The 22,614-nt window shown below is 56.6% G+C and overlaps 1 protein-coding gene across 2 annotated transcripts in view; it reads left to right on the forward strand.

Moving 5' to 3' along the window:
* LOC107519246 (TRIO and F-actin binding protein) overlaps nt 1–22,354 on the forward strand; it is a 57,310-nt gene extending 34,956 nt beyond the window's left edge. The window contains exons 12-24 of one of the 2 annotated variants that reach the window (XM_036237471.1): nt 2,582–2,638; nt 5,153–5,221; nt 5,341–5,430; nt 5,836–5,945; nt 7,366–7,891; nt 8,488–8,598; nt 13,765–13,912; nt 15,955–16,057; nt 16,597–16,756; nt 16,827–16,937; nt 17,907–17,993; nt 18,718–18,881; nt 19,618–21,549. In XM_036237471.1, the coding sequence (XP_036093364.1) occupies nt 2,582–2,638; nt 5,153–5,221; nt 5,341–5,430; nt 5,836–5,945; nt 7,366–7,891; nt 8,488–8,598; nt 13,765–13,912; nt 15,955–16,057; nt 16,597–16,756; nt 16,827–16,937; nt 17,907–17,993; nt 18,718–18,879 (1,734 nt within the window). In that variant the 3' untranslated portion in view covers nt 18,880–18,881; nt 19,618–21,549. Of the gene's footprint in view, nt 1–2,581; nt 2,639–5,152; nt 5,222–5,340; nt 5,431–5,835; nt 5,946–7,365; nt 7,892–8,487; nt 8,599–13,764; nt 13,913–15,954; nt 16,058–16,596; nt 16,757–16,826; nt 16,938–17,906; nt 17,994–18,717; nt 18,882–19,617 lie in introns of both variants that reach the window. The other variant, XM_036237472.1, reaches the window with a different exon arrangement.
* Nucleotides 22,355–22,614: the final 260 nt, after the last annotated feature.

A 22,614-nucleotide genomic window follows, 5' to 3' on the forward strand; every position in this document is an offset into this window, starting at 1 on the left:
CTTCAAGATAATCATGGATACAACAGAGGCCTCTCTGAGGGACCGTGGGAGGTGTGGTGTGTACTGGGACACCGGCCTCAGAGGAGGCAGTTAAGCTGGGTCTTATGCGTGAGTAGAGGTTTTGTCTGATGTTCAGGAAGAGGACACAGGCATTTGTGGAAGGCCTAGAGTCCTGATGTGTTGGGGATCGGAGGAGACGTATGGTGACATAAACCCAGGGACCCCAAAGCAGGGGAGAGGCTAAGCCAGAAGGGTGGGTTGAAGCTTTTGTGCTATCCTAAGGCAACTGGACCTTGTTTCGAAGCCACCTGGAGTCGTTTCTGGGGGTTTTAAGCAGACTTGTGACACGACCTTTCTGAGTGAGTCCTCCCGCCAGCCTGTGCTTAGAGGAGGCCCTTTCGAAGGTCCGAATGGGCTGGAGGGAGTGCGGCCCTGTGGCCACAGAAAGGAGGGTGGGCTGTGGGGCCTATTGGTGCTTCTGAAGGGAGAAAGGAAAACGCAGGCTTCCTGCAGGTGGAGGAGAGGCGGCTGGGGCCTGAGCAGCCATGTGTGAAGGTGCATCGTGAGAGACTTAGGTCGTCAGAACTTCGACTCGTAGAGGGGGTTCCTCCTCTGCCAGCAATTTAAAAGCACGTTGGTGGCCTCCTCTCTCCAAGGTCACCACACCATCCTGTGCCTGATGCGTGTGACGTATTTGTACCAGCTTCCAAAGGATCTCTGAGCTTTTCCATGGGTGGCACATTCAGTCCTCTTAAAACATTAGGCAGCTAGGCTCAGGGAAGGGATGTGACTTAGGTTACCATGACCCCATTTCCCAGATAGCCCCCCAATGGGGTCCCAGTCAGTCTGTCATTCCTGCTGGGGAGCCCTTCCTCAGCCTCTGGAAGCCAATGGCTGATCTCCCAGTCCTGGCCCAGTCCCATTGGGTGGATCATTGTCTCCTTCCCAGGGGCTCTCCATGAGCCATCTCAGAAAGCATAGCTCCTCGGGACCAGGGGGCGGGGGTGGGGACTGTCTCCAAAGCACAGAAAGTTAGACAGGAGGTAGAAGAAGGTGGATATTTCCAGTTTTTCCTAAGGGTCTGGCCACAGCATGCCCAGTCCTGGGGGCCACAGAAGGTCCCACTCTGAATGCAGGTGGACCCAGGTGACTTGGTGATCCTGAGCAGGGCTACCAGCCTTCAGTCTTAGTTTGGGACTATCCTGGACAGCTTCTTGTACACAGGGGTTACAGGGCAGGGAAGAATGGAGAACAGATGAGGAGAACACCACCCGGGGTTTCCCAGGTCTGAGCAGAGTCTGTGTCCCTCCCCTCAGACAGGTATGCTGGGAGGGGCAGCAACACAGGGGTGGGGCTGCTGGCCTGCTGAGACCCAGGGGCCCTGGTCCCACAGCTGTGGCTGGCTCTGGATGTCCAGGCTATTGGCCTAAGCTTCTCTCAGGTCACTTACTCCACCTGAGGAAGCGGAGAATGGGGTTCCTTGGGAGGAAGGTGGGTCAGGGGAGGTGGCCAGGTCAGGTGGCTCTGGTTTCCAGGTTTCCAGCTGCCCGTTCTCACAGCCCACCCCACTGAGCCACGCCACCGGCTCCCTCCGTGTAACCAGACACCTTGGCCTGGTGAGGCTGCGATGTGGGCGCTGATAGGTGGGCTCAGAGCCATGGCAACAGGTGGATGCCTCCTCCCTGCCCACCAGCCTGGCCTGCCCTGCTCTCCTCCCTGCTGGTGGGCAGGAGCTGAGACTCTGCAGAGGGACAGGGACTTAGACGAGAGAGCGAGATCTCCCCAATGGGCAGGGAGAGTCTGACAGCTGCTACCCACCAGATGGAGCTGGCCAGAGGAAATGCTGGATGAGCAGATCCTTCATCTAAGCCTAGGTGGGAGTACATAGCTCATAGACCCCCGTGGAACATGCTACAGCGGGGCCGTGCCCCCCTGGGCAGCACCCAGCAGGTAGGACTTGTTAGGATTGGCCCTTTGAAAGAACCAGAGGGGACCAGGTGATCTCGGACCCAGCCTCTGCCTGGCTCTATCTTTCAGGGTCTCCCGGAGATAAAGGAAGGGCAGGGCTGGTTGGACTACAGGAGTGTCAGTGCGTTGGGGGTGGGTTGGGGGTGGGTGGGAGCAGTAAGGCATTTTCTGGTGGGCCGCCTGGCCTTGTCAGTGAGAGGACCTGGATGGTTTGCTCACCTTGCTGGTCTGGTCTGTTGTCTGAGCTCTCTAAGGGTCTCTTTACAGGTAATTTCTCTTCAGACCCTCTCTCCCATTCTTGGGTGAGGAAATAGGCCGGTGGGAGGGGAACTTGGACTTCTCTAGTGGATGTGCCAATCACCTGGCCCACCCTCTCAGCCTCCAGAGACTGCCTGATATTAGGGAAAGGGGCTAAGGCTACTTCAGTGGCTGGGGAGCCACTGGATTTGGGGGCTACCTGGGCCCTCAGCTCTCTCTGCTGGCTTCCCAGGCCCCTCTGCAGAGGGACAGGGACTTATCAGACTTGGCCAGGATAGGCACAGTACTCCCTTCTCCGCAGCCCCATTGGGTTCTCCACTGGGTCTCACTCATCTGCCTCCACATCTCCCCATAGCCTGATCTGCTCAACTTCAAGAAGGGATGGATGTCGATCTTGGACGAGCCTGGAGAGGTAGGAAGGCTGAAGTGGAGGGGACAGGGGTGGCTTGCTGCAGGGCCCATAGCATCCTTGGGGCCAGCCCAGGAAGCTGAGTTGCTTCTCTGGTCTCGGGGTGGAGGGGGCCCAGGGTGGGGGTCAGAGTGGGGCCCTTGAGGGCAGAGTGTTCTTCATTCAGTCAGAAAGAGGGCCTTGGGCTGTGGGGGTGGGAAGGCAGAGGCCTCCTGGAGCAGTCTGCAGTATGTAAGAGTCACCAGGGGGGGGGGCCTCCTAGTCCTTCAGGCCCTGTACCCCATTCCTTCTTCTCACCAAGAGCCCTTGGTCCTCCGACCCCTTGATGACCCTTCTGGGTATCCACGGGTCTGCAGTCGATTGAGACACGAACAGATTCCCAATAACTCAGTCATGCAGCAGCCCCCCACCCTGGGAATGGAGCGCAGAGTGCACTTCTCAGTCTCGCCAACCTCAACCTGAGGCCCCATTGGTTGAGTCACAGCTTCCTCTGACCTCAGTGGCCACATCTGTGAAATTGGCATTTCACAGGGTGGATAACAGAATCTTGAAGATCAACCATGCAAAGGGTCCCACACAGCCCCCAGGGCCTCAGTAATAACCCTTCCGTTCTCTAATGTGTCCATCCCTAGAACCAGAAGGGACAGTGGCCTTTTACTGTGTCTGCCCTTTCGGCTGCCAGGCTGGAGCTGGCTTCCTGCCCACCTAGCCTGGGAGGGGACGTCTCCCTGCCCCTGTCCTGCATGCGCTCGCGGCTTGGGTCTGCATGCAGCCCACATGCCGGGAGGGCTCGGAGCCAAAGGGAATTGCATTGTTTATCCGACCCACGTGCTTTATTCCCTCCAGCCCACAGCTTTCCGTACCCGCTGCCTACTCACCGGTCCGCTGGTGGCTGTGCTCCAGGCGCACACAAGGCCTGGCACCCCGCCAGTGACCCGTCCTGGCCTCCCCGCCCAGGGTCTGTGGAGGGCAGAGAATATGGGCTCCACCCAGAACTGGCCTTACTCATTCTCTTTCACAGGGTTTGGAATGTCCAAACTGGAAGGGCCCTGGGAGTTTGGCCAGCTCAGCCCTTGGTGCACAGACAGGAAACAGGCCCACAAGGGCTTCCATCTCTTTCAAGCCTAGCACTACCTTGGGCAGACCCAGGCCTAGAATTCAAGGCGCCTGGGGCCCACAGAGCTCCATTTAGCTCCCATCCCAGATGGTCTTAGACTAGGTCTGGAAGGGCCAAAGAGATCATTTGGCACAGAACCCCTGTCCCACTTTACAGACGGACAGTTGAGGTCCTGAGCAGCAATTCAGGCCACTCAGTAAGGGCAAGGTAGTTAGTTGTGAGAAGGCCAGCCTTTTAGAACAGTTCCCAACAATATAGCACCTGACCCTTTGCCAAGTGCCACAAGAGACATACAGAGAGGGCTAGGAACTTCTAACCTTACAAGAAGGATTAGGGACTTCTTTCCAAGTCAGAAGACTGAAGCTCAGAGAAGTCAAGATACTTAAAAAGATACACAGCTAGCAAGAGATAAAATAGTTATAACCTGGGTCTCTGGGATGCTAAAACCCTGTTTCTTGGGGAGGCAGCGTGGCAAGTAGAAAGTGTCATCCTGGCACATCCTCAAAAACTTGCCGTCTTCTTGAGGAAAAAAACTTAAGTACTTCAAATAATAGTTGATAGGGCTTGGTGATATGTGGGATCCCCAGGAGATCCTGGGGACTGGGTGACATGCACTGATCTGGCAGTGGGTGGGCCTTGACTGGCATTCCAGTGAATGGCCAGAAGCCAGAGGAGGGCTGAGCTTGGCACATTTAATATCAAGTTGTTCTGGTACCCCCACCCCTTTCCCGTGTGTCCTGCCAACTTAACCCTGGCAGGAGCCGAGGGAAGCACTACAGAAAGGGGCCCGAATAATAAATGTACAGATAACGCCTCTCAAGCTGGGCACGCATGTAACCAGCACCCAGACCGAGAAGCAGAACACAACCCGCGCTGAGACGCCTCCCCCTGCGCTACCTTCCAGTCCCGCCCTCTGCGAGACCTGTCTTTGGCCACCGAGGAGATCCAGAGGGGCATATGGAAAAAGATTGGGGACGTTCTGGTCTCCGGCTTGCTGGGCAGGTGACTCTACACAGGTCATGACCCCTTCCTGGTCTGCACCTAGTGGGATTTGCTTGTAGGAGCCTTGGCCATCTTGGGGGAAAGGATCGGATGGCTGTAGAAGTGTTCTCAAAACAGAGCAGGGCCCCCGAAAGGAAAGGGAGGATGCGGTCACCGAGGAGGTGCCGACCATTTTATAGGCCGAGAAGAAATGGAGGCCCGGCCTTCACATGTGGATTTTCTGACTGCACCATGCCCTGTCCCCTGCCCCTCAGCAGGGCAGATGAGGGTGCCAGACCCCTGCTGTGAGCGCGGCGGACCTGGCATTGCCCAGGGCGCCGCAGAGGGGCACACGCACTCTTTGATTCCCCTCTCGTGCAGTCCCCTCCCCTCTGCTCACCGCCACCTTTCCTTCACAGTGGAAGAAGCATTGGTTTGTGCTGACCGACTCAAGCCTCAAGTACTACAGGGACTCCACTGCTGAGGAGGTGAGGCGACGCGGGAGGGCTTCCTCCCCCATCGGGTGCTGGGGTCCCCTGGAAGGGCCTTCGGGGTGCTCGGGTGGGGCCCCCGGAGTACATGGACCTTCGTGGCCTTCCTGCTGCAGGCGGATGAGCTGGATGGCGAGATTGACCTGCGCTGTTGTACGGATGTCACCGAGTACGCAGTGCAGCGCAACTATGGCTTCCAGATCCACGTGAGGCTGCGTGCAGGGGTGGGGGGTGGGGTGGGGGAGGCTTGCCTGGAGGGCCCCCTAGGGGAGGTGTTGGTGTGGAGCACAGCTGTCCATCCAGAGACTGGCTCCTGTCACTCCTTTACCCAGAGGCCCTGTCCCCGGAGCTAGTCAGAAGCTCTGCCGCCAACACTTAGCATGGCTCGGAAGATCCGGGCATCATTGGCAGGGGTGGTTCAAATGCTGGGGAGATCTTGGGCCCTGCAGTGCTCTTCCAAGTAGTGGAGGGGCGGTTTTGCACCCTCCTCCGTTCATCTCCAGGCTCAAGACACCCTCTTGGGAGGGAAGGGCTGCCCTCCCTGGGGTCCATAGTGGCGGGGAGCGCTGGGGCTGTCCATGTGGCAACAAATCTGTGCGGTGGGCTTGCAGACCAAGGATGCTGTCTATACCTTGTCGGCCATGACTTCGGGTATTCGGAGGAACTGGATTGAGGCTCTGAGAAAGACTGTGCGTCCCACCTCAGCCCCAGATGTCACCAAGTACGTGCTGGGCTGAACTGGGGCCTTGGGGAAGCATTTACCCTGGGGTCTGGCACTCATCTGGGGGCTCTCTGGCTGTACCTTCTGGGCCTCAGTTTCTCTATCAACAAAATGGGGAGAGTAGTGAGCATTCTAAGCGGTTCTCTAGAAATACATTAAGAATTTGGGGTTTTACTTCTGTCTTTCTATATCCCCCACATCCTGAAAGAGGGCAGAGGGCTCGGCTCTTCGGTGAAGATGCGGATGAGTCAAAGGCCCCCGGTGGTGGCTGACTGTCTGTGCTTTGGGGGCTACGTTCACCCTGTGTTAGGGGGAGGGGATGGCTAGGCAGTGTGGGGGAGGGGGGCTCACTCCCCCTGAAGTCACTGTGGGTAGAGTGGCGGGAAGGCTGAGTTACCTAGTGGTAGAGCCCGCACACATTATGAACCCCAGATGCCCAGCGGGCTGAGATTTGTGCCTGTGGGCAGCAGGAATGGAAACATAGTATTGAGGGGCCCTGAGCACAGGAGGTCCCCCTGTCTGGCCACAGTCTGGCTGTTCGGCCCAAGGCTTTCTTGCCTGAGTTTCAGAGTCCTCATCCATCAGACTGAGTGTGCTGAGGATGCGCACAGAGGCCCCCCGTGAACTGAAGCACAATGTGGCTGGACTGTTACTTGATATATAGGCTCAGCTGCTGTAACAAAGAAGCCTCAAACACAGTGGCTTAAACAGGGAGAGGTTTCCCTCTTCAGAGCAGCCCAGAGGTGTCTAGTCCAGACCTGGTGGGCAGCTCCTGGCTCTCTACTTGTAGCTTTGGCTCTGGCTCAGGGGACTGCTTAGCTCCTCCTGGAGTCCCAGATAGAAGCCAGGCCAGCTCATACCCAGTCCTTTAAGGATGTCACCTCTCATTCCCACTGGGCAGAAGGTGGTCACGTGGCCACACATAGCTGCAAGGGACGCTGAGAAGTATAGTCTTAGGTGTGATGACCACACCTAGCTGCTGTTAGGGCGGAAGAAGAGCTCTGCCACGGTTGCTGTCGCCACAGTTGGCGCCCTGTGCGCCCAGAAGTCACTGTTCACCTCCTTGGCAGCGACCACTGTGAGCCTGTTGAACCCAGGACCTGGACTCAGACCATACTTTTAATACTAACACTCTGATCACCATTCGTAATGGGCTTCCTGGGTGCTTGACACACACTCGCCCACCCAGTCCTCGTATGCTGTGAGAGGCATTGTCCCCAATTACAGATGAGTGGCCGAGGTTCGCTGGGACAGTTCCCAGGGTGTGTAATGATGACGTTCTAGTTCTCACCTGTGGGTGGGGCTGCTTCCTCTGCTGGGGTTGTCCACGGGCCCCGGCACTCGGGCGGCACCCCAGAAGTGCTCTTTTGGGGACGGAGTGGGCGGGGTCCTGCCTGACGCAGCTCTGTGGGTACCCTAGGCTCTCAGACTGCAATAAGGAGAACACGCTGCACAGCTACAGCACGCAGAAGGGCTCCCTGAAGGCGGGGGAGCAGCGCGTGGGCTCCGAGGTCATCGGCCGGGGCGGCCTGCGGAAAGCAGACGGACAGCGGCCATCCCTGGACTACGTGGAGCTTTCCCCACTGACTCAGGGCTCCCCTCAGAGGGCCCGCACCCCGGCTCGCACTCTCGACCGCCCGGCCAAGCAGGAAGAGCTGGAGCGGGACCTGGCCCAGCGCTCCGAGGAGCGACGCAAGTGGTTTGAGTCTGTGGATAGCAAGGCCACGGAGACACCGGCCGGCGAGGGACCACGCCGGGGCCTGGGCGCCCCGCTGACTGAGGACCAGCAGAGTCGGCTCAGCGAGGAGATTGAGAAGAAGTGGCAGGAGCTGGAGAAGCTGCCCCTGCGGGAGAACAAGCGGGTACCTCTCACCGCCCTGCTCAACCAAAGCCGTGGGGAGCGCCGCGGGCCCCCAGGTGACAGCCACGAGGCACTAGAGAAGGAGGTACGCATCACAGCCGGCTTCTGGGAGCCCCCTCAGCCCACCAGCACCCCTCCTATCCCTGCAGTCATGCTATGGCATGTACCCTGCATACCTACAGAGATGGGGACCTCGCCTCTGATCCACTTTGACGCCTCAGACTCCTTGTGAACTGGAATCTTCCCTCCCAGACCTTAGGTCCCCCCGACCCGCCCCAGCCCTTAGTTCTGTCCTCAGTTACCATAGGGAAGGGAAGAGCGCTGAGAAGGGAGAGGCCATTTATTGAGCATCTTGTGCTGGGCCCTCTTTAATCACGTGACCCTCACAGCAGTCTCATGGTCCCACAGGGTGGACCTCATCACAGTTTTACTGATGGGGAAGGTGACGCTCAGATATTTTCCTGCGACCTACATAATGTGAATACCTGTGACCACCATGTCCTGTTCTTCTCTGGGCTAAAGCGTTTCCGAGTCATTGACCATACTATTTAGGAAACAGCTGGGAGATCCCCCTTTCCTGCATATCCCCACCAGGGCCACTTCCCCCCAAAAGCTCACTGCCTCCCGCCAGCCCCCTCCCTGCTTCCAGGCCCCTACTGACCTCGCCTCTTCCCTTCACAGGTCCAGTCTCTTCGTGCCCAGTTGGAGGCATGGCGTCTTCAAGGGGAGGCTCCTCAGGGTGCACCCAAGTCCCAGGAGGATGGTCACATCCCCCCAGGCTACATCTCACAGGTGAGGCTGAAGAGCTGTTTTTTGGGCGATGGGGGCAAGTTTCTGGTTGCCATGTTTTCAGAAAACAGCTAAATTTGGGCATCCCTTTCTGGGTACCAGAACCATGTGAGCCGTTTGACAGGCCTTGTCTCATTTAGTCTCCCCAGTGGGTGGTGAGCACTGTGCCTATTTTACAGACAAGGCCACTGAGCTATGAAAGGTTGTGTGACTTGCCCAAGGTCAATCAACCTGCAGATGTCAGAGGTGGGATTTGAGGTCGGGTCCTGCTGACTGCCCTCATGTGACACTCTGCACTTGGACCATTTTCCCCACACCACCCTGGGGAAATGGAGAGCCAATGGGGAGTGGGAGCCCCCAACAGGCAGACCCCTGGGAGTTGCTCCCTAAATAGGGAAATCCTGCCCCTGCCTGCCAGGCCGAGGCCCTCGCAAGGTGGCCTGTGGGACCTGGCAGCCTCCAGTGGTCCTGGGGAGAGGCGTGGTCTGCCTAGGACAGCAGTTCTCAACTGGGGCTGATTTTGTTCTTCTGGGGACATTTGGCCATGCCTGGAGGTACTTTGAATTGTCACCACTGGGACAACTAGCTCTCTAGAAAAAAATACATGTGTGTATACACACATACACACTTACATGTGTCATATATACACACACATATATACGTATATATATAAAATAATAGATGTTAAATATGTTGATTATAAATTTTATTAATACAAAGGATGTTTAGTGTACAACTTACGAATAAAAAATACATAGTAATTTTTATTGTGAATTTCATATAGCAAAAGAATACTTCCATTGATTTTTTCCGAATGCTTGTATCCACAGCTAACTGACAAACGGGTGTCATTCTAACATGAGTGTTGATTGACATTTTTGTTTATGTAAATGAGTAAGACGGGAAGACACTTTGAAACTTTACTCGGTCAATGTCATGAGCAGTTTCTTTGCTGAATTGGATAATAGTTTTCTATTGAGAATATTAAGACTATTTCCTCATGTTTTTTTCTATTTACAATGTGATGGTTGTAGATCCCGCGCACATTTAAGTTTAATCTGCATTATTAGCATTTTCTTATCGCTTACTTAAGCCTAAACAACAAACCAAGTCCTGATTTGTAATGTTTACCAATGTCCATGGTGTAAATACTCTCACTGTGGCTGAGGGACCTGAACACGGAGTTGGGAAGATATGTGTGTGCCGTTAGAGAACATTACAGATACTGAAGACATAAATAACCTCGGGAGCATAGATGACAATAAAATGCAGTGAAATAATTAAGAAGTGATGTATTTTGAGTATCAGCTTTGTTTTTAATGTAATTCATTTAATTATAAGTTTATATAATTTTAACTAATGGCCGTGCTTAACAGCTGTGTCCAAAATTCCTAAAAATTTGACAGTCAGCTGCCTCTGGAAGGGATGCTGGGATCCCAGGTTCTGAGCAGGGGTGTCTTCTAGAAGTTCTAACGTGGGAGGTCGCTGTGCAGGGTTCTCAGGAAGGCTTCTTGGGGGTAGGCTCCGAGTCGAGCACGGGGATGTGGGGCGGCGGGGGCGAGGCACCTGGGCTGTGCCCGAAGGCGGTAGGTTGGTGGGGTGGCTATCCTAGAGACCTCTACTGCCAAGCCAAGGGTTTGGGATTTTGTCGAACACACCTGAGTAGGTTTGGGGTCTGACAGTGACATCAGGAAGGTGGTTTTGAAGTGAAGACGGGCTTGGGAAGGGGCAGTGTCAGTAGCTAGAACAGTGACTAGGGGAGAAAGGACATAGGAGGGTGTGTGGAGGGAGGAGCGTTAAGGGCCCAAGGAAGACAGAGGGGACCCTCCAAGGGGACCTAAAGCCAGGGCTGTTATCAGGGCCAGGGGGCCCATCCGGGGCTGAGTGGTTGATGGAAAATTCGGTTGAAGGGAGACAAGGGCCAAGGGCAGTTGGGACCTGACGGGAGGGCTAGCTTGGGGGTCACCTGACATGGGAAGTAGAGAGAAGGCAGGTACAGGTGTTGTTAAAGGCTCCCCTAAGGCCAGAGACAGAGATGGGTGGGGCATCTCCAGGCAAGGGGTGGCCTACCCCCATGGCCTGAGGCAGCCGAGACCACCTCAGTGACCCCCACCTAGAGGGTTCCAAGCTGTGCCCTTGGAAGCCCAGGGGCCACCTTTCTGGGTGGGTCCATTCAGGAATCAACCCGTAATCAGGAGCAGCTCTGTCTTTGTCCATTTTACTATTAGAACGTGTGTTAAATTTCCTTTGGAAAAAGGTATCTGTCACTGAAATGAAGTTTGAAAAGCATTTCTCTAACTTCTCAGCTTACAGATGAGAAACAGGCCCAGGGAGGAGGGGAGACCTTCGAGCTGGAGGCAGACCTGTGCCTGCAATGCAGGCCTCTTGGTCCCCAGGTCCCCCACTGGGCACTCCAGGGGCTGTCAGCATTTCGTCCTGCTAGGTGGGATGGGCGAGGGGAGCAGACAGAATTGGGGGGGCGGGCGGGAGGTGAGAAGGGAATAAGGGGAAACAGCGCAGAAGACGGGAGAGGAGGAGCGGCCCAAGATGCCGAGGGAGCCAGAGAAGAGGAGCTGAGGCGCCAGACGCGGCCGGAGATTCAGTGGACCCTGGAGCGGTGACAGCCGGGGTGGGATCCCCCAGCCTGGTCTCTTGGGCCTTGTGGGTGCCCTTCTTTCACCTGGTGGGGCTCGCCACCACAGGACAGCAGCTGGGGGGCCTGGGGCTTCACCCACTGGGGCTGTAGCACCTCTCTAGCAAGGGGGACCCTTCCAGCCTAATGCAGTGGGGGCCATGGGCATTTCTTTATCCACTTTATCAATGTTAGGGGAGGCAGCTGACACCTTGGGCCCTCAGGAAGGTAGGTCAGAAAGCACCACTTAGCCTTCTGGGAGCCCCTCCTCTTGGGATGGTTCCCACCTCCTGACATCAGCCCCCTGACACCCTGTTAGCCTCTGGTTGCACCTGCCTGATCTGGCCCTTTAAGAACAGGTCTCCACCCCCCGTATTTCTCAGATCTCTGCAGGTGGGTGAGTGGGTGGGTGATCTTGGCTTACCTGAGGGACTCCTGTGAGTTAGTTTTATGGAACCTGTTTTACAGATGAGGAGACTGAGGCTCAGAGGGAAGGGCTTGGCTTGTTCAGGTGCACTCCCATGGTACTGCCAGGATTAGGACCCAGTCTGTGGGGCTCCAAAGCTGTGTTCTATTGTTCTAACTCAGGGGACACACAGAAGACAGGCACAGAGGCCCAGTAGGACAGATATCCCCTGCTCACCACTTAGAATGCCCAAGACCCACGAAGCCTGGCCTTAGCCCTTCCCTCAAACTGGCCCTCACAGCCCCCAGGCATGGCTGCTGGAGAGGTGGGGGTCGTCCCCACCACCATGAGGTGCTCTGCGGCGTGGGAGAGAATACAATCTCTTATCTGGCCCTCTGTGCCTCAGTTTGTTCCCTGGCTTGTCCCTTTCCCTTTTTAATCTTAACTATTTTTTAATTACATGAGGAATAGGTTTATATTTTCAAAAAGAGTTCAAACAAATTAAAAGGTTAGAAAGCACATGACTTCTCCTTGCCCTGCGTGCTCCCTCCCAGAGGTCACCTAGGTTACCATCTGAGTACATCTGTATAGTTTCCTGTTTATCATCTCACAGTTTTGGGGGGTAGAAGTCTAGCATGGATCTCGCCAGGCTAAAATCCTGGCACCTGGAGGACCGCATTCCCTTCTGTAGGCTCTGGGCAGGATCTGGCTCCTCGCCTTTTCCAGCATCTGGTGGCTGCCCACACTCCATGGCTCACGCCCCTCTCATCTTCAGAGCCTGCAAAGGAGGCAAGTCTTTCTCACTCCACGTTACTCTGACCTCTTTCCACAATCACTTCTCACTCGCTCTCCTGCCCCGTCTTCTGCATCTAAAGATGCTGTGGCTACATGGGGCCAGCACATGGTCTAGGATAGTCACTCTATTTTGAGGTCACCTGATTAGCAAGGTCAGTTCCCGTCTTCCGGGTGAGGTAACATCCGCAGGTTCTGGGGAGCAGGACGGGGACATCTTTGGGAGCCAGTGCCCTGCCTCACAGTGCCCTTCCCTACCTTTTCTGTTTTTCCGTGCGTGTGCCCATATGTCCGTCTGTGTGTGTGTGGTTTTCGTGCGTGGGATTTTCACCATACATATTGTCAGAAACCAGCTTTCATCACCATCTTTCCAGGTACCTCTTCCCAGCAGTCCACGTGGGCGGCTCTTTTAACAGCTGTTAGGTCCTTTGTAAGGCTCGAGCCCATGATTTATTTAAGGGTTCCCTGCTAGGCATTTAGATTGTTTCCAGGTTTTGTCTGTCCCAGTGTTGCCGTAGGGAATACCCTTGTCCAAGAGCAATTGTGCACATGTGACTTTCTGTGGGGTCATTCCTAGGAGTGGACCTGCTAGGTCGAGGAATAGGGTCATTAAAAAAACGCACCAATGCCACCGAACTGCCCCCCAATCACCCCCCTCTGCAAGTCTCCTAGCAGTGGGTATTATCAGTCTTTTAAATACTGGCCAGTCTGGTCCACAAGACCCCATTCTGTGGTAAGTCATCAATCTCAGCTCTCTTACTCAGCACCTGCCACACCTTACCAGCCTGGGCCCTGGGGACTCAGAGCAGGGTCATATCTTCCTTGTCTTCAGAGAACTTACGGTCTAGGGGAGCAGAGCCTTTGGAGGCAGGGGAGAGGTTGTCCAGAGACAGAGCTAGGAGGACATTTAGCTGGGCTACAGGCCAAGTGAATTAGGAAGAAAAAGATGCAGAAGAATATTCCAGGCAATGAGACTGGCATGAGCTAAAGCTCAGAGGCATGAACATGCTGTGAATTATTTTTATAACTAGGGGTTTCTTGGTGGGGAAGGGCCAGGGATGAGGCTACAAGAGTCAGACATGGGAACAGGGAGTTGACCCTGCAGGATGGAGGGCCTCGGAAAGTTTTGAAGCAGATTGACAAGTCGAGGTTCGTGGATGGGGGAGGTAGAGGGCGGGATGGGGGCGGATGCAGGCTGGCGGTACTGGGATCCAGGGAGAGGTGGTGAGGCTTGGACTAAGGCAGGCCTGCCCCGGAGGCTTCTCACCTCAGGCTGGAGGAAGGTCGCTGCTCCGGGCAATGGGGGCAGGCCCATGACCCCCTGGCTTCCCGCCCACAGGAGGCGTGCGAGCGCAGCCTGGCAGAGATGGAGTCCTCGCACCAGCAGGTGATGGAGGAGCTGCAGCGACACCATGAGCGGGAGCTGCAGAGGCTGCAACAGGAGAAGGAGTGGCTTCTGGCGGAGGAGACGGCAGCCACAGCCTCAGGTGAGGACTTGGGGCCGTAGCGATATGGACGGGTTTGGGCCTAAGAGCCTCCAGGGTGAGGCTCCTTCTCACTGAACTGGGGAGGCCTTTAAATAAGAGCCTGGGGTCTCAGTGCCAGATTTGGGGTAAGGGATCAGGAGGGATTGGAACTGGCCTCTGACCTTACCTGAAAAGAAGAAACTGATTTCGTCTGATCTCGGAAGCTAAGCAAGGTCGGGCCTGGTTAGTACTTGGATGGGAGACCACCTAGGAAGACCAGATGCTTTAGGCGTTAAAAAAGAAAGAAAGAAAAGAGGAAACTGCGTCCATAATAAGACACACAAACCCCATGGGTTGTGACTACTCTCCCTTGGGGCCCGCAGCCACTGGGAGATCCATCCCAAGCCACAGTACACACTGAGCTTCAACTTCGTGCCCAGGCTCATGCTGTGTGCTGGGGGAGAGACTGCTGAGTCTCAGACCCTGTTCTAGGTAGGCTTGCTCACTGGGAACACAGGCTGGACGCCGGGGAGAGCGGGCAAAGGCATGAGCAGTTACTGAGCTGTTTGCCACATGAGCGCCTTAGTCCTTGCCGTGCTGAGGAAGTGACTCGTTTCATATCATAGATGAGGAAATGGGCTCAGAGAGGTTAGTGCCTTGCCTGAGATGGCACAGCTTGGAGGTAGCAGAAGCTGGAGTTGAAGCCTAAAGGACTCTGACTACAAGGCCATGGTCTGAACGCCGCCATCTGCTCTCCCAAGCCAGAAACAGGGATGCCTGACTGAGACGTTGGTCAACTCCACCTCTGTCCACTGCACACCTGCTGCATGTGCCTGATACAGCCTCGATATCTCCAGGGGTGGTCGCAGAATAATGGAAATGATGAAACAGGTCACATGATCTAGAACCTACCATCTGCCAAGTGCTTCATGCACTCAAGCCGTGGTCCCTCATCGCAAACCCTGGGATCAGTGCATTTTGCATTTTAGAAAGCTAACCCGTCTGCCTGGCCCAGCCTAGCAGTCAAGAGTGCAGGTTCAGCAGTCAGTACAAATCTGGGTGACTCTGCTCACGGGACTTAATCCCTCTGTACTCCAGGCCTCTTATCTGGCCAGTGGGGACAAGAGCACTATGGTCCCCAGCCTGGACCCTGGGGACTCAGAGCTGGGTCAGATCTTCCTTGTCTTGCCAGGGTCCAGGCTGGTGACCGATGTGCATATATTAGATAGCCCCCCACCCCAGAAGGGTCTGGGTTTCACCCTGGAATCTAGCACTAAGGTTTTTACAATAAAATTTCTCAAGGTCACACTCAAGTGGGGTAAAAATGACCTTAAGTAGCCTCATGTCCATTCAGGTCAGAGACTGTCATCAAAAAGAGTTATGAAAAACTCCCAGTGTGCAGAGCTTTTGGATTTTGGAAATGTGGGTGAGACGATGGATGAGGACTCGTTTAACCCTCACAGCCCCGTGTGAGTGTGCAAAGACGCTCGGTCCCCGGGAACTCACAGTCTGAGAGACAGACCAGCGGGAGCGGATGTCTGTGCCACACGTTCTCGGTGCTCCCCACACGTCCTCCAGTGACGCCTGAGAGAAGGCGCTCTTGTCCCCACTGTCCCGATAAGGGGCCTGGAGCACAGAGGGGTTAAGTCCCCTGAGCAGGGTCACCCAACTTCATACCGACAGCTGAACCTGCGCTCTTGACTGCCAGGCGGGGCCGGGCAGACGGGCCTTGTTAAAGCGCCATCTGGGTTGTGCAGGCGCAGCGGACCCTGTGGGGTCTCACCCAGCCATCGCTAACGACAGGCACCAGCGTCCGCCACTGGTCCGCCACTGAGGCGTCGCCCAGCAGGGTCCACCAGACCGATTGTTCCCCCTAGCCAGGCAGGCTCAGAGAGGGCGAGCAGCTTACCCAAAGCCACTCAGTTCGTGACACAGCCTGGTCCAGCTCTTTGCGTACCCCTCCCTGCTCTTGTGTCCATGCTACATGTGGAGGCTCAGAGGGGGTGGAATTTGGTACTGCTGACCCCTCCCCAATCCCCTCTGCTTCTCTGCCATGCTTCCAGCCATCGAAGCCATGAAGAAGGCTTACCAGGAGGAGCTGAGCCGGGAGCTGAGCAAGACACGGAGTCTTCAGCAGGGCCCGGATGGCCTCCGGAAGCAGCACCAGTAAGATGGCACCTGGGCCCTAGGGTCTGTGGGTGGCGCCTCTCTCCCAGCCAGGGGCCCAGGTGCCCACGCTGGTGGTTATGACCTGTGCTGAGGCCCCCTGGCAAAGGACATGTCAGTTTGTCCTCGGCTGAGACTCCCACTGTGACTGTGTGGCCCATGGAACAGAAGCAGTGTGACCTCAGCCCGACCTCCCTGCCATCCGCATAGACAGTTTTTCAAGCCCCTTCTGGGAGCTGGTTTCAGCCCCACCCCCACCCCCACCCCTTCCCCTCCTTAGGGTCCCCTAGAGCTAGCCTGCAGCGTTACCCTTAGCCATTCAAGGTCCTTCCTTGCCACAGAGCATGGTTCTGGAATGCTGGGGCTTTAGAGATAGGCTTTTCCAACCCACCCCCTCATCGATGAGGCACTTGCAGCCCAGAGAGGCTGTCACTGGTCCACAGGGACAGTGACTAGGGCGGGAACACAGGAGTCCCGAGTCGCGACCTGAATCCGAGACCAGGCGAGCCCATGCCGTCCCGCCCCTCCTCCCCGGGCAGGTCAGACATGGAGGCGCTGAAGCGGGAGCTGCAGGTGCTGTCGGAGCAGTACTCGCAGAAGTGCCTGGAGATCGGGGCCCTGACGCGGCAGGCCGAGGAGCGGGAGCACACGCTGCGGCGCTGCCAGCAGGAGGGCCAGGAGCTGCTGCGCCACAACCAGGTGGGCCTGGCCCCGGGCTGGGGGCGTGCGTGGCCCCGGCGGCCCTGCTCTGACCATCTCCCGCCCCCAGGAGCTGCACGCCCGCCTGTCCGAGGAGATTGACCGGCTGCGCGGCTTCATTGCCTCTCAGGGCACGGGCAGTGGCTGTGGGCGCAGTGAACGGAGCTCCTGTGAGCTGGAGGTGAGCAACACCGTCGTGCCAGGCGGTGCTCGGGGCCCGGGCCTGGGGAGAGCGCCCGATAGGCTGGCGTGCCCTCAGCGTGGATCCAAGGGGCTGGGCCCCGGCGAGGAGACCCCGGTGCAGCCGGGAAGGACTCCCGTGTGCCCAGCACTGCCGCAGCCAGAGTCCAGCCCTTTATCCCAGTCCTGCTCCCCACCTGCCGTGTGACCAGGGCAAGTCGCCTCACCTTTCTGAGCCTCAGTCACTCATCTGTAAAATGGGGCTAGCACCTTTCTTACTGAAGGTACATGAGAAATGTGTGTGTGATCCCAGGATCACCCTTGTATTTTATTTTACAGACATTTATATACAGCTTTACTTCGCGCCTGGAACTTCTGTAAGCCTTTTGTATCTTAACTCACTGAATCTTTCTAACAGCCTCGGGAGGTACATGCTGTTACTATCCCCATTTTACAGATGAGGAAACTGAGACACAGGGAAGTCAAGTACCTGGCCCAAGGTCGCGCGGCTAGTCTAGTCCGTGTGAGAGCTGAGATTTGAACTTGGCGGTCTGGCTGCAGAATCTAAGCTTTCAAGCCTCCCCAGTATGGCTGAACCTATATCTTCCTTGGTCAAGTCAGGAGAGCAACGCTCCCCCTCAGGGTTTGGGGAGGGGTTAACGAGGTAGTCTACAGGGAGTCCTAGCCTCTCTGGTTCACAGTAGGGCTACACGGTGGCTTCCTTTTGTCTGGTGCCACAGCAGAGGTGACCATGAGACACCTGCTCACATAGTATGGACCAGGTAAGAGCACAGAGAAATCAGAGGGGGCTTCCTCTGGAGGAGTCTGCCCCTGGGGTGTAGTGGTTCTTAGTGCAGGTCGGGACCTGAATTCTAGGGGTCTGAGACAGGGAGAAGCCAGGCTGCGGGGTACCATAGGTCAGGTAGCTCTGGCCTCTGGCCCTGGGTCAGCCTGGCATCCATGACCCCAGGTGCTGCTGCGAGTGAAGGAGAATGAACTTCAGTACCTGAAGAAGGAGGTGCAATGCCTCCGGGATGAGCTCCAGATGATGCAGAAGGTAGGTCCCGGTCAGCCGAAGGGGGGTGTCAGTGGCTGGGGGACCTCTGGATCCACCTGGGTACCGCATCCTGTAAGCACTTGCTCGGTGCCGGGCACGCCTCATTGTCACCATTTACACATAAAACTGAGGCTAAGAAAGGGGAAGTGACTTGCTCAAGGCCACACTGCTTTTATTTATTCAGCCAGTATTTATTGAGTACCTGCTATGTGCCAGGGAGACAGTTTTGAGTAAAAAAGACCAAAATCCCTGCCCGTGCAGAGCAGGCATTCCAGCGAGGAATAAGCTGCATTGCCAGCAGTTGGTCAGGCTGGGATTGGTCCCAGGTCTGTAAGTCTGGCCTGCCTGATGCCGTGTCCCTGGGTCTTCGACACCCTCTGTGTATTGGCGGCTCTGGGAGCACGTGTGAGCCAGACTCATGGAAAAGGCCCAAGCACTGGGCCAGACTGACCTGGTCCTTATCCCACCCACTCGCTGCCATGTGACCGTGGGCAAAAGCTTCACCTCCCTGAGCCTCAGCTGTCATCTTGAGCAGCATGCAAAGGATGCTGAAACCTGTGTCACCGGGTGGTGCTGGGAGGGGCTTGCTCAGGGCTGGGGGCTGCCTAGGGGGACACTGGGAGAGACGTGGCCAGCAGGGCGCATGGTGGGCATGTGCCAGGTGGGCAGGGCCGGGTAGGGAGGGCTTCATGCCCTCATAGCCCCTCCCTGCCTCTCCCTTCAGGATAAGCGCTTCACCTCGGGGAAGTACCAGGATGTGTATGTGGAGCTGAACCACATCAAGACACGGTCAGAGCGGGAGATCGAGCAGCTGAAGGAGCACCTGCGCCTCGCCATGGCCGCCCTGCAGGAGAGGGAGGCGATGCGCAACAGCGTGGCCGAGTAGAGGTGGGCGCCCGGGGCTGCACCACGGGGCGGGCTGTAGGGCAGCCGGGAGGGGGCACCGGGCCTGGAGGCGTGAGCGCAAGGCTCATACACACCGACTCACTGGCCACCTGGGCTGGGGTACTTCCTTCTCCTGGCCTCTGTTTCCCTTTCTGTAAATGGAGAGAGTGACGCCAGCAACTTGGGGTCATTGTGGGGATCAGTCAGACTCTGCAAGAGGGTGCTTCCTAAACTTGAGCATGTTTCTTCAGAGATGGGGAAGTACAGTTTGGGATCTGATTATTGCCACGTCCCCGTGTGACCGCGGGACTTAACACTGCGCAGCCACTGCCTGCTTCGTCTGTGAGTCTCCTCAAGGCTGGCAGTGCCCCTGGCTGATCTGCCTCGGCTTGGGTGGTAGTCCCGTGTCTCCGCCCACTTCAGGCCTGGCAGCAGGCATGCGCGCATCACTGATCACTGACGGCATTCCCTCCACTGAGCTTTGCACTTGGGCATCCTGATCAAGGAAAAGCTGCTTTCTGAGAGGTCCCTGTGGACTTCCTAAGGCTCTTGGGAAAGGCCATCCTGTGGGCCAGGCTATTTGGGGAGAAGCCCAGGGGAGGAGATCTGGCCTAGCCTTTGGGGCCCAGAGGCATTGGAAGAAGCCCCTGGCCACCTCTGCCTGGCCTAAGCTGTACTAGGGCTCAGGGCCAAGGCCAGGGTTTCCCCACCCCTCAGCTCCCCCACTCTTGTCTTCCAGGTCCCTATGGTCCAGCCCCGCAGCAGACCCCCAGCCCAAGGGGACCAGTTGCCCTTCTTCCCTGCCGGATGGAAGTCAGAAGCCAAGCTTTCTCCCACCCTCTGTGGGCCATACATGCACTCACACCCACCACACACATGCACACACATGCACAGGCACACACACACCACACAGGCACACACACATCACACAGGTGCACACATCACACACAGGTGCACACACATACTCTGCGTATCTGAGCGCGCCCCTCGCACTGGGTCTTACCTTGCACCTTCAGGATTTTATATGTGAAGAGATTTTTATATAGACTTTTTCCTTTTTTTTCCCCGAAACACTTTGTACTTTTTAAAAAGCAGTTCCTGATGGCTGTGCCTCCGACACTGGCTCTCCCTCTGTCTCCAGCCTCCCGCTTGAACTTCTGGGCCCATGGCCCTGCCCCTGGGTCTGGCAGCGGCCATGGCAGAGGTGACTGATCAGGGAGGCAAAGAGCCAGCTACCCTCCTCCGACCTTACCCCCTACTAACTACTTCCTGCCCTGGGGGTACCCATACCCTGGGACTCTGGATGGAAGGACAGATGGACAGAGGGAGCCAGCCGCTGGCCCCACGGCCCCACCTCCTCTGAGGGGTGCTGGGCATGGGACCGCCGGAGCCGCCCCATGAAGGCGTTTCTCTCCTAAAGAATCCATCAGCCTTCTTAACTTAATAAAATGTTCCAGCAGCTCTGGCGTCCTGGGTGGCTGGGGCAGGGCGGGTTAGAGGGGTTGGGATTTTTTAACCCCCTGCCCTCCAGCACTCCATCCTTCCTAGAGGACGGCATGTGGGCTCCTGAGGGCAGAGCCGAGAATCTAGTTCCCCACCAGGCTCCACGCGGGGTTTGCAGACCAGCAGCGCCACATCGCCACCAGGGAGCCCCGCCAGACCTACCGGCTCAGAGTCCGCACTTGCACATGGCCCCCCAGTGGTTCACGTGCACCTCGAAGTCTGAGAAGCCCTGGAGCGGGTGCTGGGCCCAGGCCTCGGACAGGACTGGAGCGGAGACTGCCCCTGACTGCCCCTGACCTTGTCAGACCACGTCCGTTCTGAGCCTTGATTGCTTCTCCACCAAATGGGTGCCTTTTAGCCTCACTCCGATATTGAGGCTGTGCCCAGAAGTCGTGTCCAGCCCTGGGCAGGCTTGGGGTTGGGGCCCTGGATGTGAGGGTCCTCATCCGGCCAGCTGGCTGTGCTGATCATGGCGGGGCTGGGAAGAGGCCCCGTTCTGCAGGGCTAGCCCGTGTCCGATCTGCAGGGCCGTGGCTGAGACGATGAAGATGAAACGACAGCTCGAGCTGGCCTCACCTCCACGGCTGTTCCCATCAAACTCAGGCACACGGGTGCATAGAGGCGAACAGGAACTGGCCCTGTCCCCCGCAAGGCCGCTAAAATAGACCACATCAGGTTGGGTCCCAGAAAACTGTGGGAACCCAGAGGAGACCTCAACCCAGCCTGCAGGTCAAAGAGCTTTTGGAGGTGGCTTTGAAATATGACTCTTCCAGATGGAAAACTCTGGAAGGGCATTCCCAGCGAGGAAACGGCACGAGCAGATGCCCATGTGACGATCCCTGATGTGTTCAGGGAAAGACAGGGGGAGCAAACGTGTGGGGTGTGGGACAATGGACCCCATTCCCTTGCCAGCGATGGGTTCAGGAGTGGGAACATGGCACATTTCCAGCCACTGAGATGCCAGGGGAAGTCTTGGGTGGGGGCGGAGGGCAAGAGGGCTAGAGGGGGTCATCTGGGAAAGTCTTCCTTGCTATTAAAAAGGGTCACAAGGAAGGACGGCTCCTCTCTACCGGCCTCTGGACAATGTTGGTGAAGTCCCCAGGTTGCCACTGGCTTGCTTTATGCTACAGATGGCTGAGAATAAAGAACCAGGACTCTTGAGTCATCAGATCACCCAGGCTTGGTGCTGCCCTCCTCAGGACTGCTCGTCTCGGAAGGAGCATCCCTGAGCCACTCAGAGACAGAATGTCTGCCACTGGCGGCCCAGGCAGTTGAGTCCAGAGCCCTGCCTGTCACCGTTGCCTCCCACCAGCCCTCCTGGGTTCGCAGTAGCTGGAGGGAGCAAATGCTTCAAGAAGCAAGTGGCCAACAGGGGCTGGAAGAAAAGGCCCACAGGAGTCTTCTGAATTTCCTCGGGCCACAGGGTGGGGGGCAGTGGGGGAGGACAGAGAAGTCATAATTTCCTTGTCACCAATGGGTCAGATTTTATTCCTCCTCCCTTTCTAAGGCCTGGAGCTCCAGCCCCACCCCATCCAGGGGCTCCAGGACCACCCAAGACTGTCGTCAGCCTCAGGGACTTGCAGCACCTCTGGGCAGATAGGGGACAGTGTCACCCCACAACATGTCCACCTCAAAGCACTAATGGCGTAGACCCCCGTCCACCCACACCCCTTCCCTCTCTGCAGTGCCCTTGTTTACACCCCTGCCCCTGCTCCAACGCTGGATGCCTCTGCCTCACCCTGCGCAGATGCTGTGGGGGGCAGACAGGAAGAAGTAAGCTCAGGGCCAGAGGCAGAAAGCTCCATCTGCATCCCTGCTCCCAGCTCGGCAAACTTGGGCAAGGTATATAGCTTTTCTGTGCCTCGGTTTCCTCCTCCGTAAAATGGTGATAGTAGTGCATACTTTGCGGAAGTGTCGGAAGATCAGAAATGAGCTAAGACGTGTAAATGGCTGAGAAGAATGCCTGGAACCTAGTACGGTACACGCGTTGCCTGTTATTGTGGTGGTTATTGTCATGGGGTGGTTATGAGGATTAAATTAAATTATGGAAGTAAAATGCATGGCACAGGGCCCAGGATACGGGAGCTGTGATCTTATTAGTATTAGTCAGAAGTCAGCTGGATGCCCCTGCCCTCCAGCATCCCCAGGGGATGTGGTTAAACTTGGTCCACATCCCAATTCCGTGGCCCGTAAGAGTTCAGACCCTGTCCTTCCACTTGGACAGGTTCCCACC

Source organism: Rousettus aegyptiacus, unplaced genomic scaffold, assembly GCF_014176215.1.
Source record: "Rousettus aegyptiacus isolate mRouAeg1 unplaced genomic scaffold, mRouAeg1.p scaffold_m13_p_2, whole genome shotgun sequence".
NCBI lineage: Eukaryota > Metazoa > Chordata > Mammalia > Chiroptera > Pteropodidae > Rousettus > Rousettus aegyptiacus.